This window comes from Gossypium raimondii, chromosome 8, assembly GCF_025698545.1.
Source record: "Gossypium raimondii isolate GPD5lz chromosome 8, ASM2569854v1, whole genome shotgun sequence".
Classification (NCBI taxonomy): Eukaryota; Viridiplantae; Streptophyta; class Magnoliopsida; order Malvales; family Malvaceae; genus Gossypium; species Gossypium raimondii.
Window position 1 is genome coordinate 51,014,335 of NC_068572.1, and position 15,718 is coordinate 51,030,052.

At 35.7% G+C, this 15,718-nt stretch overlaps 1 protein-coding gene across 4 annotated transcripts in view; it reads left to right on the forward strand.

The window, feature by feature from the left end:
- Nucleotides 1-15,718, forward strand: part of LOC105791984 (uncharacterized) — a 35,368-nt gene that overhangs the window by 11,013 nt on the left and 8,637 nt on the right. For all 4 annotated transcript variants that reach the window (XM_012620327.2, XM_052634580.1, XM_012620326.2 and 1 more), the window contains 32 exons: nt 366-433; nt 992-1,112; nt 1,197-1,403; nt 1,490-1,693; nt 1,893-2,002; nt 2,623-2,719; nt 2,860-2,958; nt 3,489-3,644; nt 3,725-3,799; nt 3,882-4,355; nt 4,457-4,804; nt 4,974-5,105; nt 5,385-5,498; nt 5,576-5,760; nt 5,890-5,998; nt 6,525-6,668; nt 6,786-7,076; nt 7,270-7,908; nt 8,005-8,196; nt 9,175-9,278; nt 9,706-9,995; nt 10,098-10,182; nt 10,267-10,605; nt 10,775-11,125; nt 11,211-11,700; nt 11,938-12,101; nt 12,775-12,937; nt 13,111-13,380; nt 14,060-14,254; nt 14,360-14,402; nt 14,937-15,055; nt 15,183-15,695. In XM_012620327.2, the coding sequence (XP_012475781.1) occupies nt 366-433; nt 992-1,112; nt 1,197-1,403; nt 1,490-1,693; nt 1,893-2,002; nt 2,623-2,719; nt 2,860-2,958; nt 3,489-3,644; nt 3,725-3,799; nt 3,882-4,355; nt 4,457-4,804; nt 4,974-5,105; nt 5,385-5,498; nt 5,576-5,760; nt 5,890-5,998; nt 6,525-6,668; nt 6,786-7,076; nt 7,270-7,908; nt 8,005-8,196; nt 9,175-9,278; nt 9,706-9,995; nt 10,098-10,182; nt 10,267-10,605; nt 10,775-11,125; nt 11,211-11,700; nt 11,938-12,101; nt 12,775-12,937; nt 13,111-13,380; nt 14,060-14,254; nt 14,360-14,402; nt 14,937-15,055; nt 15,183-15,695 (6,891 nt within the window). The remainder of the gene's footprint in view (nt 1-365; nt 434-991; nt 1,113-1,196; nt 1,404-1,489; nt 1,694-1,892; nt 2,003-2,622; nt 2,720-2,859; nt 2,959-3,488; nt 3,645-3,724; nt 3,800-3,881; nt 4,356-4,456; nt 4,805-4,973; nt 5,106-5,384; nt 5,499-5,575; nt 5,761-5,889; nt 5,999-6,524; nt 6,669-6,785; nt 7,077-7,269; nt 7,909-8,004; nt 8,197-9,174; nt 9,279-9,705; nt 9,996-10,097; nt 10,183-10,266; nt 10,606-10,774; nt 11,126-11,210; nt 11,701-11,937; nt 12,102-12,774; nt 12,938-13,110; nt 13,381-14,059; nt 14,255-14,359; nt 14,403-14,936; nt 15,056-15,182; nt 15,696-15,718) is intronic.

Genomic DNA, 15,718 nt, shown 5'->3' on the forward strand with positions numbered 1-15,718 from the left:
TATCTCTAATTAGAATCTCTAAAAATCAGCTATAATCCCTAAAGGTAGCTGTTCAATGCTGTCAAATAAATCAAAGATTCTCAACCGTATCCTTGGTGTATCATTGTGTCTACATATAAGAAACTAAACAACAAAGTTAGTGTCTTAGTGTGAGAGTATTTATTTTCTTAGGAATTTAGTAAGGTGACTAGATGTTCCTGTTTTGAAGAATTCTAAGGCACATTCTTTAAATAAATTTACTGTTGAAGCACCAACAGTAAGTAGCAAGTTTATCTTGTTTTTTATTCTCTCTTCCTTCAGACAGTTACTACTAACATATTGTCAGTGTTGATTGGTTTGCTAATCGTGTATTAACTGATTATTAGATGACAATTGATGGAGTCAGACGGTCTGCTCAGCAACAAGTGAACAAGGCTTTGAAGGACCATGCCAGGTTTGCTTCTTTAGAGTCAAAGTTGCACTAGTGACTGTATTTTTGGCAGTCTGGAAAGAATTATATATCTTGAACAATTGCCTTCTGGACTCGGTGTTTTAAAATTTATCTCTGCAGCTTCTTAATACTTGCAATGGATGGTTTTATGTATATAGCTACATAATTTATGTCTATTGATGTCAGAACCATAATTGCCTCATGAGACCTTGACCAGAGGCTAATAGTACATAACTGTGAATTTGGAAGCTTCATTTGTTGTCTTGTTCTGCTTTGCTTTACCGTGTATAAATATCATGGTTTGATCAATTCTTTTTATATTTCCATTGTCTTATTTCATTAGAATTCACTTTTCTAGATACGTAAGCTATAATCTTCAGGTGTTGCTCTTTGGGTTGTATAACCTTGACCATGTTTGGCTCTTGTGTAGTTCTTACATATCATGTCTTGTTAACTCCTTTTGATTCATGTGATCAAATATTCTGCACATTAACTTTGAGAGCAAAATTATTTGGATAAGCTGTTAAAATGCAAAAGCGTTTATCTTTTACCTATTTGTAGGTTTCTGCTAGACTTGGATATTGCAGCTCCTAAGATTACGATTCCAACTGAATTTCGACCCAACAGCAAGCATTCAACAAAACTTCTTCTTGATTTGGGAAATTTGATCATCCGTTCACAGGTTAGAGGATGAAGATAAGCCCCACCTTAATTAGTTAATAATTTGAGATGTGTAATTTATATGGTATTTGCTGAATATTTACAGGATGACTATACACGTGCATCTTCAGAGGTTCTTGATTTGTATTTGCAGTTTGATTTGGTTTTAAGTGATGTTTCTGCTTTTCTGGTTGATGGTGATTACCATTGGAGTCAAACGTTTCCAAAGAAGTCTGCAGGTTCTACCAATGTTGATGTTGTTAGTTTCTTGCCTGTTATTGAAAAATGTGGGGTAATCTTGAAACTTCAGCAGGTAAAGTTGTAGACAGTTTCCCTCGAAACATTGTTGTAAGATTGTTGTGTGTTCTTTAATTTGAAGTCAATTATTTTTTCACACAGATTCGCTTAGAGAACCCATCATACCCATCAACAAGACTTGCTGTGCAGTTACCATCATTAGGTTTCCACTTCTCTCCTGCACGGTACCATAGATTGATGCAAGTAATTAAAATCTTTCGGGAGGAGGACAAAGACAATCCAGATATCTTTCGTCCTTGGAATCAAGCTGACTTTGAGGGTTGGTTGTTTGTTCTTAGTAGGAAGGTCTCTCTCCTGTCTCTCTTGTACTTACATATACATATACACATACACATGCACATGCACATGCACATGCACATGCACGTGCACATAGACACATACACATACACATACACATACATATATTGTCAGTTTCTGGTCCGTTTTTATTCTATTGACCTTTCTTCCTACTCCTGCCCCCTCCCCTTCTATTTTTATTTTATAGGGTGTGGGAAACAGGGAAGCTGTTTGGCAACGGAGATACTTGTGCTTAGTAGGGCCTTTTCTGTATGTACTTGAAACTCCCGGTTCTAAGTCATACAAACAGTATGTCAGGTTAGTAGCCAACTTCTCCAAATTGATTTTCCAATGGCATGATCATCTTATATAGATAAATGTGTATGTTGAAGATTGTATGAAAAAGTCAACTAGCATGATCATAAAAGATAACCGGATATGTATTTTAGGATTTAGGAGATATGAATGAACAACATTACATCTAACATGCATCACCACTACTTTAAAATTTAGTAGAATTAGATCTCTTTTTGAAGTCTTAAAGCTGAGCCTGCTTTTTTAATCTAATTTTCAAAAATTATGTTTTTGGAACTTGTAGCTACTGTAAGAGATTGCTTCACTAATGACTATTACATAGTAAAATCTCTTTTTAGTAGATTATATTAGAAACCTACTGTGAGAATTGTGGAGCATGGACGAAACTCCACCTCTTGTAATCTTGTTGGGCAGATATGAATTTGATGAGGATGGATGTACTCAAATGTGGCTGGATACACCAAAAAAGTTGCATTTTTTGATGGCTAAAGTCATCAACGGCTTCTTGCTTGTTTAGAGTTACACCAGCTAGTCTACTTTATGATATAGTCTTCCTGATTTATGTGATCTTCTCACTTGTACTTCAGTTTCTAAGTTTATGTCCTGGTTTACTTGCCCTGTAGTTTGAGAGGAAAACAAGTGTATCTAGTTCCAACAGAGTTGGCTGGTGATATGGAATCTGTGCTGGCTGTTTGTGATGCTGCACGGTCAAATAGCAAGGTTGTAAGATCATTTCAGTTATTAAAACAGTATTAACCAAGGAATGTAGTGAGATAGTAACTTAAATTCTTTTCTTGTTCAAATGTGGAACCCCCCCCCCCCCCTGAATATTGCTTTATTTGTGTTATTTTTCTTACTAGGTGATGGAAGATGTGAATGCACTAATATTGCAGTGTGATGGTGATGATTCAAGGAAAGCATGGCAAAGCCGCCTGCAGGGAGCTATATATCATGCTTCGGTAGGTCTTCCTGGTTTAATCTATCAAAAAGAGAGCAAGGGAATAGTAGTAGAAGAAGAAGTGATAGGAAACTTAGCTACAAATTCTCTTAGTAACCTGAATCTTTATTAGATATTAACTCCAACAAGTCTAACAATACATTGAGATATAAACAGGCATACTCGTTAGTTGGAGTAGGATCCTAAAACATTACTATTTTGAGAAACACGATTCCTACAAAATAAATCTACCAAAATAGTTCTCAGGCACTTGAGTTGTGAAAATGGTAATTCTCCCTTTGGACATAAAAATAGCTGGACTTTGTATGATGAAGTCCTAAATGCTAGTAAGGAAATTAGAAATTTAGAAGTGATAAAGTTTCTTCTAGCACACTTGCATCACATTCTTGAGGATAATGCTCTATAAAATCAAGGGGCGTCATCAAGAAGGGCAAGAGCATATTACTTGTTACGAAGGAATTATTTTTCATGGTTCACATAATATTTCTGATGCAAAGAAAGGAATAATTCTAAATAATATTCTCTCTGCAGGCTTCTGCACCTATTACTAGTCTATCTGAAACTTCATCAGACTCGGAAACAGAACCTAATGACAAGCATGATACAGTTGATTTAGCGAAGATAGAAAGTGTTTTTATAACTGGAGTTCTTGATGAGTTGAAGATCAGCTTTAGTTATAACCATGAGGTAAGCCTGGACTATATTGCCATGAAATTCAACTAAAGTCGAACTGCTTAGGAATTGATTTATTTGCCTATCTTTTCTAGCATGAGCGGAGTTTCATTAAGGTGCTTCTTGCTGAAGAGTATCCACTATTTGAATTCCGAGCAATAGGTGGTCAGGTAAGGTTCACATTATCACGTTTATGTCAATTCATATTTCTATTTGTTTTGATCTTATAAATTTTTACCTTTGTCAACACAGGTTGAACTTTCAATAAAAGGGAATGATATGTTTATTGGCACTATGCTGAAATCACTGGAAATCGAAGATATGATTTGCTGCAGTACTGTGTCTAAGCCTTGCTACTTGGCAAGATCTTTTATACGAAGTGCAGATGCACATTCAGTATTGGATGATGCTTCCATTGTGTTGTCCCCAAGTGAAGGAGACGAAAAATTTTATGAAGCCCCTGAAAATTTGGTTGATTCTGTTGAGAGCACAACACCCACACCTCGTAAAGCATCTGAATTAGTTAGTTTGCAAGGATTTCTCTCATCAGGGAAAACCTCGTTACCGACTCAGAGTTTTAGTCGTGTTACTGGTTTACTCCCTGATGGCAAACTTCTTCCAAGAACAGAGGATATTGAACTAAGTGATACATTAAATAGTTTTGTAAAGGCACAAATAGTTATTTATGACCAGAACTCTCCCCTATACGACAATATTGACATGAAGGTAGGTTCTTCTCTGGGTTGGAAATAGACTTCAATCATCTTCTCCTCATCTATTGTCTTGTTCTTTTATATTTCATTGAAGTAATAACAGGCTATTTTCAGGTCACTGTGACTCTGGCTACTTTGTCTTTTTTCTGTCGTAGACCAACAATCCTTGCTATTATGGAATTTGCTAGTTCTATCACCATTGAGGAAGAAAGCTGTGAGTCTTTTAGTGATAGTTCTTCTGCAGCTGGTGTGAAACGCGATATTTCTAGTGAAGATCCTACTGACAATTTACAGTCAACTAGCATTGAGGAGCCTGTGGTCAAAGGTCTGCTAGGAAAAGGGAAATCCAGAATTATTTTCAATTTAACATTAAATATGGCTCATGCTCAGACTTTGTTGATGAATGAAAATGAAACCAAGTTTGCTACTTTGTCGCAAGAAAATCTGCGTACTGATATAAAGGTCTGCCTCAGTTGTTTCGCAGTTTTACCCAATCTTGCCTTAGTTTTAATGTTTTATTCCTTCCCTTTTCTCATCTCAACAACTGCATTTTTTCTATTTGAAACTCAGTTACCTGTTTTTGAATTTGATGTTTATTGTTCTAATATTAAAACTTCTCTTTTGTTTAAAGGTGTTCCCATCTTCTTTTAGTATCAATGCAGCATTGGGAAACTTGAGAATAAGTGATGACAGCCTCCCTAGCAACCATATGTATTTCTGGATCTGTGATATGAGAGATCCTGGAGGCACATCATTTGTTGAGGTATTTAACTTTGCCATCTTCTACTAACCGTACAAAGAAAAAATATTTCATCTGTTAGATTTGTGGATTTGTTGCACAAGTTGTTTCAAGATCATTTTCTTTTCGAGTGTAACTGGTTTTGTTTGGAGTTCTTCGTAACGACAGAACCCTAATGTGTGTACTTGTCTGAATTTGTGGATCTCTGTACTTTTCATATTTTACTCATTGGTATATTTGTCTGAATTTAGTTTATAATGTTTGTAAATTTTAACCATTGTTTTCTTTCTGGATGTTGTGAAGCTGGTTTTCACTTCATTCAGCATTGATGATGAAGATTACGAAGGTTTTGAATATAGCCTGTTTGGCCAACTTTCTGAAGTACGCATTGTTTACTTGAATCGCTTTGTGCAGGAGGTAACATAACTTTTAATTATTAGCAATTACTTAGTGCCATTTTAGTTATCTCATGTATTTCAAACTTGGTAATGTAGGTTATCAGTTACTTTATGGGTCTTGTTCCCAAGGATTCAAAAAGTGTAGTCAAATTGAAAGATCAAGGTACGAACTCGGAGAAGTGGTTCACGACTAGTGAAATTGAAGGGTCACCTGCCTTAAGGTTGGATCTTTCACTTAGGAAACCTATAATTCTGATGCCTCGCAAGACAGACAGCCTCGAGTATGTTGATACTGGAATATAGCTTTATTGAATTTTAATTTTTAGTTGGTTTTCTGCCCATGTGAGCTATCTTTATATTTTTCATTATCATGACATGCTAATATTAACTGTTTTCATTTTCCGTGACAGTTATTTGAAGCTTGATGTTGTTCATATTACGGTGCAGAATACCTTCCATTGGTTCTGTGGCAGTAAAAGTGACTTGAATGCTGTCCATTTTGAAATAATGACAATTATGGTGAGGATCATGACTAGATTGCCAACTGATAGGCCAGCTTAGTAGATGTAAGAAATTGAAGTAAAAGTGGCATGAATGTGTTTATGATTTCTCCCATCTATAACTTAGATATGGTGAATCCTTCTTTAAGCTATCATTTCTTTGAGGCTTTTGTTGGTACTTTATTTGACTTTCTTATACCATAAATGTTCAACACTTTCTTCAGAAGTAGTGTATTTTTGTACATATCATTGTATAAAAAGGAATAATCAATCAGATTTGATTCTCTGTTGTTAACGTTGAGTAATAATACAAATTCCACCATCTTTTTTCCAAGCATACCCTTCTAGCCAGGGAAAAAATTATTGAATAAGTTCAAGTTTGGCCTATGAATTTCATAAATAAGATGTTTCAAGTTGGACCAAGTAATTATTCCACATCAGATGGGACAAATTTGTTCTGATGAATAATATATTTCAACTCTGAACTTTTCTAACTTAAACTTTCACATGCATTTTCCTCAGTCATTTTCTCTAATGGGATGCAGGTTGAGGACATCAATTTAAATGTTGGTACTGAATCAGACTTAAGTGAAAGTATTATTAAGGACGTCAAAGGTGTTTCTATTGTCATCCGGAGGTCCCTTCGAGACTTAATGCATCAAATACCAAGTATTGAAGCTGACATCAAGGTAATGGACTATGTGTTCATTGATGTACTGGTACATCAAGCAAAATCCTCTGTGGTCTTGTTGCCTTTTTTATGAAGAGAAATGTTGAGTTAAATGTTTCTTTGACATGATTTTCAGATAGAGGAATTGAAAGCAGAGTTGTCAAACAGGGAGTATATGATTATTACTGAGTGTGCACTGTCTAATATATCTGAGACGCCACATATTGTACCACCAATAGGCAGCGACTTTGTAACATCATCAGAGGATGTTGTAGAAGATGTTATTCCTCAGAATACTGCAGATGTTGAGCGTAGAACTCCAAATGATGAAACTTCGACTGCCATGAAAGTTTCAGTTGTCATCAATCTTGTTGAAATGGGCTTATATGTTGGGGAGGAATGGTGTTCACCTCTGGCCACTGTGCAGGTAAATTTTCATTTTGTACATTTGTTTCAGATTCTGTAGTTCTATCATCTCATTTGTTCTTTTTGATGAATCTTTATGAGGTATCATGTCTTTCAAGATGAAAGAGACTGCCCGGCTTTTAAGTTAATTGTTCATGGTATAGTAAATCGCATGCATGTCCAGGTCCTTATTTCTTTTTCTCTTTGTTATGCAGGCAAGTGGCACCTGGCTTCTCTACATGTCTAATACTTTAGGTGAAGGTTTTCTGTCTGCAAGTCTTAAGGGTTTCACTGTGATTGATAATCGTGTGGGAACTAAGGAAGAGTTCAAGTTGGCAATAGCGATGCCGAAAAACCCTGTAGTTTCTGTTGCTAATACCAATGGCCAGCTCATATCTAATGCAAATGTTACAAAAGGGAATAATATCAAACCATTTCCTACGATGCTACTTCTTGATGCAAAATTTGGTCAATCGACAACATCTGTCTCAGTTTGTGTCCAGAAGCCTCAGTTGCTTGTAGCACTAGATTTTCTGCTGGCACTAGTTGAGTTTTTTGTTCCAACAGTTGGCACTATGCTGACAGATGAAGAAGATAAGAAGTCCTTGCATATTGTAGATGCTATTATATTAGATAAATCAACATACACACAGCCATTGGCTCAGTTCTCACTCTCTCCTGTGAAACCCTTAATTGCTGATGATGAAAAGTTTGATCACTTTATATATGATGGTAATGGTGGAATATTGCATTTAAAAGATAGGGAGGGAATTGATCTTTGTGCTCCTAGTAATGAGGCTATGATTTATGTGGGGAATGGGAAAAAGTTGCAATTCAAGAATGTTCTTATCAAGGTATAAGTTTTAATCACATCTTATTTTGTTGACCTAATGAACCAACATCTTCTCCGAGAATGGGCCCTGTTCATAGCTACGGTTATCTTGGTGCAGAATGGGCATTATTTAGATTCGTGTATTTCCCTGGGAACAAACAGTGGCTACTCTGCTTCAAAGGATGATCTGGTCTACTTTGAGGGAGGAGAGGAAGATCCGCAAGTGGATACTGCAAGGGAAATTGCTAATCAGCTTGCACCCCAAAATGCTATTGTTGACAGATCTGCAGAGTTTATAGTTGAATTTCAGGTTGGTTGGTTGTTTCGTTGTTGTTGTTATTTCGGACTTTCTTTTGAGTTTATTATTATTTTTCATAAAGTTAGCTAGTTATTGAGGTGTGCTTCAGTCAGTGATTTGCTGGGAAACTGAAAGGATATTTGCATCAAGAATTGTAACAAGTAGGACAGCAATTCGAATCCCATGTTTCTATATAAAAAAATTGGGTGGTAGAAAAGCCAATTGTGTTCACTTTAGTGGTAAGGATGAAGTGGGATTTGGATAGAGATCCTAGGTTTGAAGCATGATGCTCTCTCTTTTTCCCGAAAGAGGGCGTGGTAGAAATAATTTGTGATACTGTTCTTGACATATTTCAGGATGCTGTCTGCCAACATTTCAAGAGTTACCAAATCAAATTGTTACAATGTTGGAGCCCCTAGGCTTTGTGTATAGTTTAACGAATATGATAAATTTGAGCTCTATTTTTTTAATCTTTTGAGAGTATTGGTAATCAATTTGTATTCTTACAATAGATTTTGTATTACAATTTATATAAAGTACTTAACAGTTCTTTTTCCTTTTAAGAAATTTAAATTCTGACACATCTACACATCTACCGGCACACTATTTCTATTCATATTTATGAAAGTTTCTTCACTAACTCGTATATATAAGTTTCTGAAATTGAAAAAAATGGAAGTGGAGAAAACCAGTATACCTGATTACATTTATTGTTTGATAATGCTTTTTCTTCATTTTTACTTCTTGCTGACTGACTTAGATACGTTATTGGGTATGAATCTTTGTAAATGCTGTCTTGCTGTTTGTATACACTATGTAATTGATGGCAAGACTTCCATTAAAGTGTGATAATATGTTATTGTGCCCCATGCTCACATATGCTTAACATGTTTTATTCTAAATGTGACAAAATTAATATCTGCTATGGTTGATTGAAAGTGACATATTTACACTTAAATAGATCTCCATGAACAATTTGTCCTTTTGCAGGCAATTGGTCCAGAACTGACCTTTTACAATGCATCAAAAGATGTAGGAGAATCTTCAGTCTTGTCCAACAAGCTTTTGCATGCTCAGTTGGATGCTTTTGGAAGGTGGTTCTTTTTTTTTTTTTTTTTTTTTGCTATTTTCATCATCAATTACAAACCTCATGTCACTTGTTTCTCAATGCCGACTACTTTTTGATACTCATAGATTTGCTCATATTCTAAACTATAGTGCATATTCAATTTTCTTTTTTGTTATACCATCTTTTTCATGTAAATTATGTTAAATTCCTTATTTCTCAAAACTTTCAGTTTATGAAATTTGCAGTAGTATAATTTCATGATCAAATCATTCTTGTATGCTTGCAAGCACTTCTTAAAGTGGTCAGATGTCAAAATAGAACTTTTTTTTTTTTTGTTTCCTTCAATGTCAAATTGTAGAGCTAGAGACATGTGGCCTAGGAATGGGGCTTATACTTGCAATGAACTTTTGACGATATGACAGTTGATATTTGATGCTGGCATGTAACTGCAGGCTTGTTCTGAAAGGTGATAATGTTGAGATGACTGCAAATGCCCTTGGCTTGACAATGGAGAGTAATGGAGTCAGAATTTTGGAGCCTTTTGACACCACCATTAAGTATTCTAATGCTTCTGGAAAGACAAATATACATTTGTCTGTTTCAGACATATTCATGAATTTCTCATTCAGCATCCTTAGACTGTTTTTAGCAGTTGAAGAAGATATTTTGGCTTTTTTAAGGAGAACATCAAGGGAAATGACTGTCAATTGTTCTCAGTTTGACACAGTTGGAACAATTAGAAGTATGCCTGATTATTTTTCTCCTTTTTTAAATCCAATATTGTTGGAGATGAATTTGTTTGAAGTTTCACATGGTTGACTTATAGCCCTAGCATGCTTTACAGATCCCGACAGTGACCAGATATATTCCTTTTGGAGAGCCTGTGCACCAGTTGGTTTTGCAGTTCTTGGTGACTGTTTGACACCATTGTCAGTGAACTCTTTACTATATATTGGTTTGAAAGTTATTCTGCTTCTTCCTGTGCTTTGATGCTCATGGTCTTCACTTGACAGGGACAAACCACCTACAAAAGGAGTTCTTGCTGTAAATACCAACTACGTGCCAGTCAAGAGACCGGTGTCTTTTAAACGAATTTGGCCACCTTTAGATTCTGGAGGTATCTCTGATGAATGTGAAGTTAATTCCAAGACATCGTCAAATGGTGTGCTTGGTGAGGGGGAAAGCTGCTGTTCTGTTTGGTTCCCAGAACCTCCTGAAGGTTATGTTGCATTAGGTTGTGTGGTTTCCCCTGGAAAGTTGCGACCATCATCATCTTCTACTTTCTGCATCTTAGATTCTTTTGTTTCTCCTTGTTCCCTCAGGGACTGCATCACCACCAGTGCTACCAACCGGTATGTATAATCATAAAGCTCCATCCTATTATGACTTTGGTTGTCCGTGTATTCTTGTGGGAAAATGTTTTTATCCTTCATGAGTTGCTAGTACTGTTATGTTAACAAAGTTTCTAATGACATTATTTGCTTCCAAAATGCTACTTGTGAATTGTGGATATCCATCCAGTCTGGCATTTTGGCGCGTGGACAATTCTCTTGGTACCTTCCTGCCAGCAGAACCCACTACTTTGAGGTTACTAGCTAGAGCATATGAATTACGTTATGGAATTCTTAGGTCTCCTGAATTTCATCCGAAAGCATCTAGAAGTTCAGATATCGAAGCTTCAGTATCTGGTCGCGTCAGCAATCAACAGTCAAATCGTTCAACAGTTGCAAATTCTGGCCGGCGTTTTGAAGCTGTTGCTAGTTTTAGGTTGGTTTGGTGGAATAGAGGTTCAAGCTCAAGGAAGCAACTATCCATATGGCGTCCAGAGGTCCCCCAAGGAATGGTGTATTTTGGTGATATTGCTGTTCAAGGGTATGTGATATTTAATAAATGGATTTTTTGGACATATCTTGTTTTATTCATAGACATTGATGATCTTTAATTTTCTGTGGGCCAGGTATGAGCCTCCAAATGCATGTATTGTTTTGCATGATGCTGAAGATGAAGAGCTTTTCAAAGCACCTTCAGGCTTTCAGCCAGTTGGACAGATTAAGAAACAGAGAGGAATGGAGAATATTTCTTTTTGGTTGCCTCAAGCTCCTCCCGGTTATGTTTCTTTAGGTTGCATTGCATGTAAGGGCCCACCAAAGCAACAAGATATTTGCACATTAAGATGCATTCGGAGTGATATGGTAACTGGTGATCAGTTTCTGGAAGAAAGTGTTTGGGACACAACAGATGCCAAGTTTGGCACTGTACCATTTAGCATCTGGGTTGTTGCTAATGAGTTGGGGACTTTTTTTGTCCGTGGTGGATCCAGAAAACCCCCAAGGAGGTTTGCTTTAAAGCTGGCTGATCCATATTTACACAGTGGTTCAGATGATACTGTCATTGATGCAGAAATAACAACCTTTTCTGCAGCCCTTTTTGATGACTATGGTGGCCTGGTATGTAATTTTATCTGAGTTTCTTCTATGGTTCTTGGGCAGATCATTGTTTTCTGTGGTCTATGGTTTTTCTCTTCGTCTTTAGTTCTGAAATATTCTAGTCTAAAACTTTCAGTTTTCAGTAAAAAAGGCTCTCAAGTTGTAATTGGATTTATCTTTTACAACTAGGAACCTTTATGATACTGGGTAAATTTTCTTTGGTTTAATTCAAACAGCTTTATGCTTGACTTTTTGCAGATGGTGCCATTGTTTAATATATCATTGAGTGGAATTGCATTCAGTTTACGGGGAAGACCTAATTATTCAAATTCTACTGTTAGCTTCTCTTTAGCTGCGAGGTCATATAATGATAAATATGAATCATGGGAGCCGATTGTTGAGCCAATGGATGGGTTTTTAAGGTAATCATCATATGATGCATCGAATTAAATGTAAAACATTAGTTGGCACCCCTCAGCTGTTTGGCGTGTGTAGTTTATTTATCCCAGATAAAAAAAAAATAAGTGTAGTTTTTGGATACTGTGCTCTCTTGTGATGAATAGGATTCCAACTGATAGTCCATTCTAGATTTAAGAAAATTTTATGCTTTATTAATTTCCTTTAATTTGAGTTTTATAATTTCGTTTGTTTTGCTTCACTAAGTTTAATAGTTGCATAAGCTTGGTTTATAATGCTGGTTTTGATCAAACTGATTACCCCAGTGGTATGTAAACTTTATAGAATGGTGTTGTAGTTTTGGCAGTTGATATTTGTCTTAAGAGTTAAGTTTGAAGACTGAAAGCTTGATATTTAAGCACTTATATTTTTCTAAGAATTTTTTCTTGGTAATCAAAATTCTTAAATTTCACATTTATTGGATGAGTTTGTAAATTTTCTTACTTTCTTCCTCTTCCTATTCACAGAAGATGTATGGTCCTTTACCTTGCTATGTTGTTATGAAATAAATTATCCTTAGCTTCTTTTAGCTTTGTCTTAGATTTCATCTGCTCTTATACTACTTTTTGTCTTCCTTGTATTTCATTGATGTCTTTTTTGCATTGACTTTCCTGGCCCAAATTTTATGATAATTTCCAGGTATCAGTATGATCCTAGTTCCCCTGGTGCAGCTACTCAGTTACGTTTCACCTCCACGAGAGATCTCAACTTGAATATCTCTGTGTCTAATGCTAATATGATTATTCAAGCTTATGCAAGCTGGAATAATCTTAGTGCTATTCATCAATATTATAAACGACCAGTAAGTTTTTGGAATTGCTTGATATGTTCTGGTAGTACTATTTGTTAGTGTTTGGTGTCTATATGGTGCTGATATGAATTCTCTTTTTCTTATCTTTTATCATTTTCAGTTCGGAAAATTTCCTTTTTGTCTTGATTTTTGGTGTTGAAAAGTTTCTTCTCTATGTTAAACAGGAAGCATGTTTTCCAACCTCTGCAACAAGATCAATTGTTAATGTCCACCAAAAGAGAAGTTATTATATCATCCCACAAAACAAACTTGGTCAGGACATTTTTGTTAGAGCCACCGAGAGGAGAGGGTTCTCAGATATTATTAAAATGCCAGCTGGCAACATGAAGCCTATAAATGTTCCTGTATCAAAAAGCATGTTGGACTCTCACTTGAAAGGAGAGCTGTGCAGGAAAATTAGAACAATGGTGACAATCATTATAGCAGATGCAGTGGTATAGTCTTTTAATCTCTTTAACTATATTGATGGAGGATATCACTTTCTTTGTCCTTTATTACAAGCTTTGTGATTTATTTATGCATTAATGTAAAGATGAAAAATGTTTAGAGATAGATCAGCGTTTTAAGTGAAATTTCATTTACCTATTATTTTGGTTCACTTTGTTGAGTAAGTTACTGGCGTGCTTTTGCTATTTCACCAACTTCTTTTGACATAGATTACAGAGTCAAAATAATGAAGGTTAAACTGAAAGAAAATAAAAATATACTTAGTTGTTTTTGAACTTATTTTAAAAGCTACAAAGGATAAAACTGATTTTTTTTTTCTTAAGCTCTACATTTTGGGTTATCATGGCAATTTATGGATTTGTAGAGAATTGTAATGTTGCTATGGTAGCCAGTCTTATTTTGGTTATTCGATTATTACCTTTTTAAGGCCTTGTCTCACTTAGAAATTGATGGAAACCACAGTGTCAGTGTAAAAATAGTTTCCAAATTAGTTACTAAACTGATTACCTTCTTGGTTGGTTTTTTCCCCCTCTTCAGTAAAAGTAGGAAGGAAATTGAAGTTGCGTGTGAAATGATTTTAAGTTCACTTATTTATGCTCTGTTTGACTCTAATGTGACAAATAGTTTGATCATTTTCATGGTCTGTTGGAATGCTTTTGATGGAAGTTACCCAGAGTTGAAGGGTTGAGTTCTCATCAATATACTGTGGCTGTTCGCCTTTCTCCAAGCCATAGCCTTCCAAGTGAATCACTGCTTCATCAACAAAGTGCACGGACATGTGGACGTATCTCAAGTATCATGTCTTCTGATTCTGAATTAGTTGACTGGAGTGAAATGTTTTTCTTTATAGTTGACTCCCCTGTACGTAAGAAAAATATTCATATTTCTTTAATGAACCTTGTGCATTTTTATGCCCGCGTTTCCCTTTTTTGCATGGTCCATTACTATGATTTTGAATTTGCACAGGACTCCTATACATTGGAGCTAATTGTTGCTGACGTGGGAAAAGGTACTAGATATTCATGCCAATCTATTCATTTCACAAGCAATGATTTACCTCCTGCATGTGTATATAACATTCCAAGTCATTAAGCTGTTGAACGCAACTCTTAAATAATTTTAATGTTGTTGTATTGTTGAGAAAACTATCGGAAATGTGGTTTGGCTGATCAAGGATTCCAGAATAGTGGTATATTTAATATGTATTCCAACAATGTTGATATTATACTTCTGGATAAAATATAACCTGTTTTTCTTAACCCAAGGAAGGTAATTGTGATTTTGAATCAATGCCACAACTCAATTTGAAAACAAATCTAATTAATTTAAACCTAAGACCTAAGCAACTCTTGTCATAGCTCCTTGTAATAATCTACTCTAAAACAATAAATAGGAACAGAAAAGCCTCAACAGTAACATTAAATTTCTGCATATGGTATTGATAACTTTATTACCACATGAATTCACAAGGGTGTAACTCTAGGAAGCAGATAACATCCTAATTTGCATACGTTCATTACTGAATCCACAATTTCTTTTACAGGTGACACCATTGGATTTTTTTCAGCTCCTTTGAACCAGATAGCTGTGTACATCCCAGATGATTCCCTTGATTACGCCAATAGCTTAATGTGGAGGGACTTATTCTTGCCACCTTCTATGGTAAATGTGATCCTCTTATTTTAGAGCTAGTTGAGATAACTTTTATTTATTTTTAAATTGATTTTGTAAGTGGAAATATTTTAAGCATTTTAACTGCTGTGATTCCTGAATGGATTATTTCTTGCAGAATATTACTCAAGCAGATAGGAGCAGCAAGAAGTCAAGTGGGAAATTAAGATGTGCTGTAATTTTGCCTCCAAAATTTAATGTTGATGAGACAAATGAACCTTTTGTCGGTGGCAGAAAATCTGGATTTATTCAGATAAGTCCTAGCATGGAGGGACCTTGGACTACTGTGCAACTCAACTATGCAGCACCCACTGCTAGTTGGCACTTAGGCAATGATATTGTAGCTGGTGAAGTTAGTGTAAAGGATGGCAACAGATATGTAAATATTAGGTCACTGGTATCCGTGCATAATAACACAGATTTTACACTTGATTTATGTCTTGTATCAAAAGCTTCCAGTGAGACGGAGCAGCCTACTGATGTAAGAATGCCTGAAGGCAGTCAACTTGATGGTAGCAGAATTCAGACAGATGAGTTCTTTGAAACTGAAAAGTATGATCCAAATATTGGGTGGATTGGCTGCAATGTTCAACTGAATCAAGATCAGCCCTATGGTGGAGGCTCCCAGCAGGTAAGAAATATAAGTAATTTCTT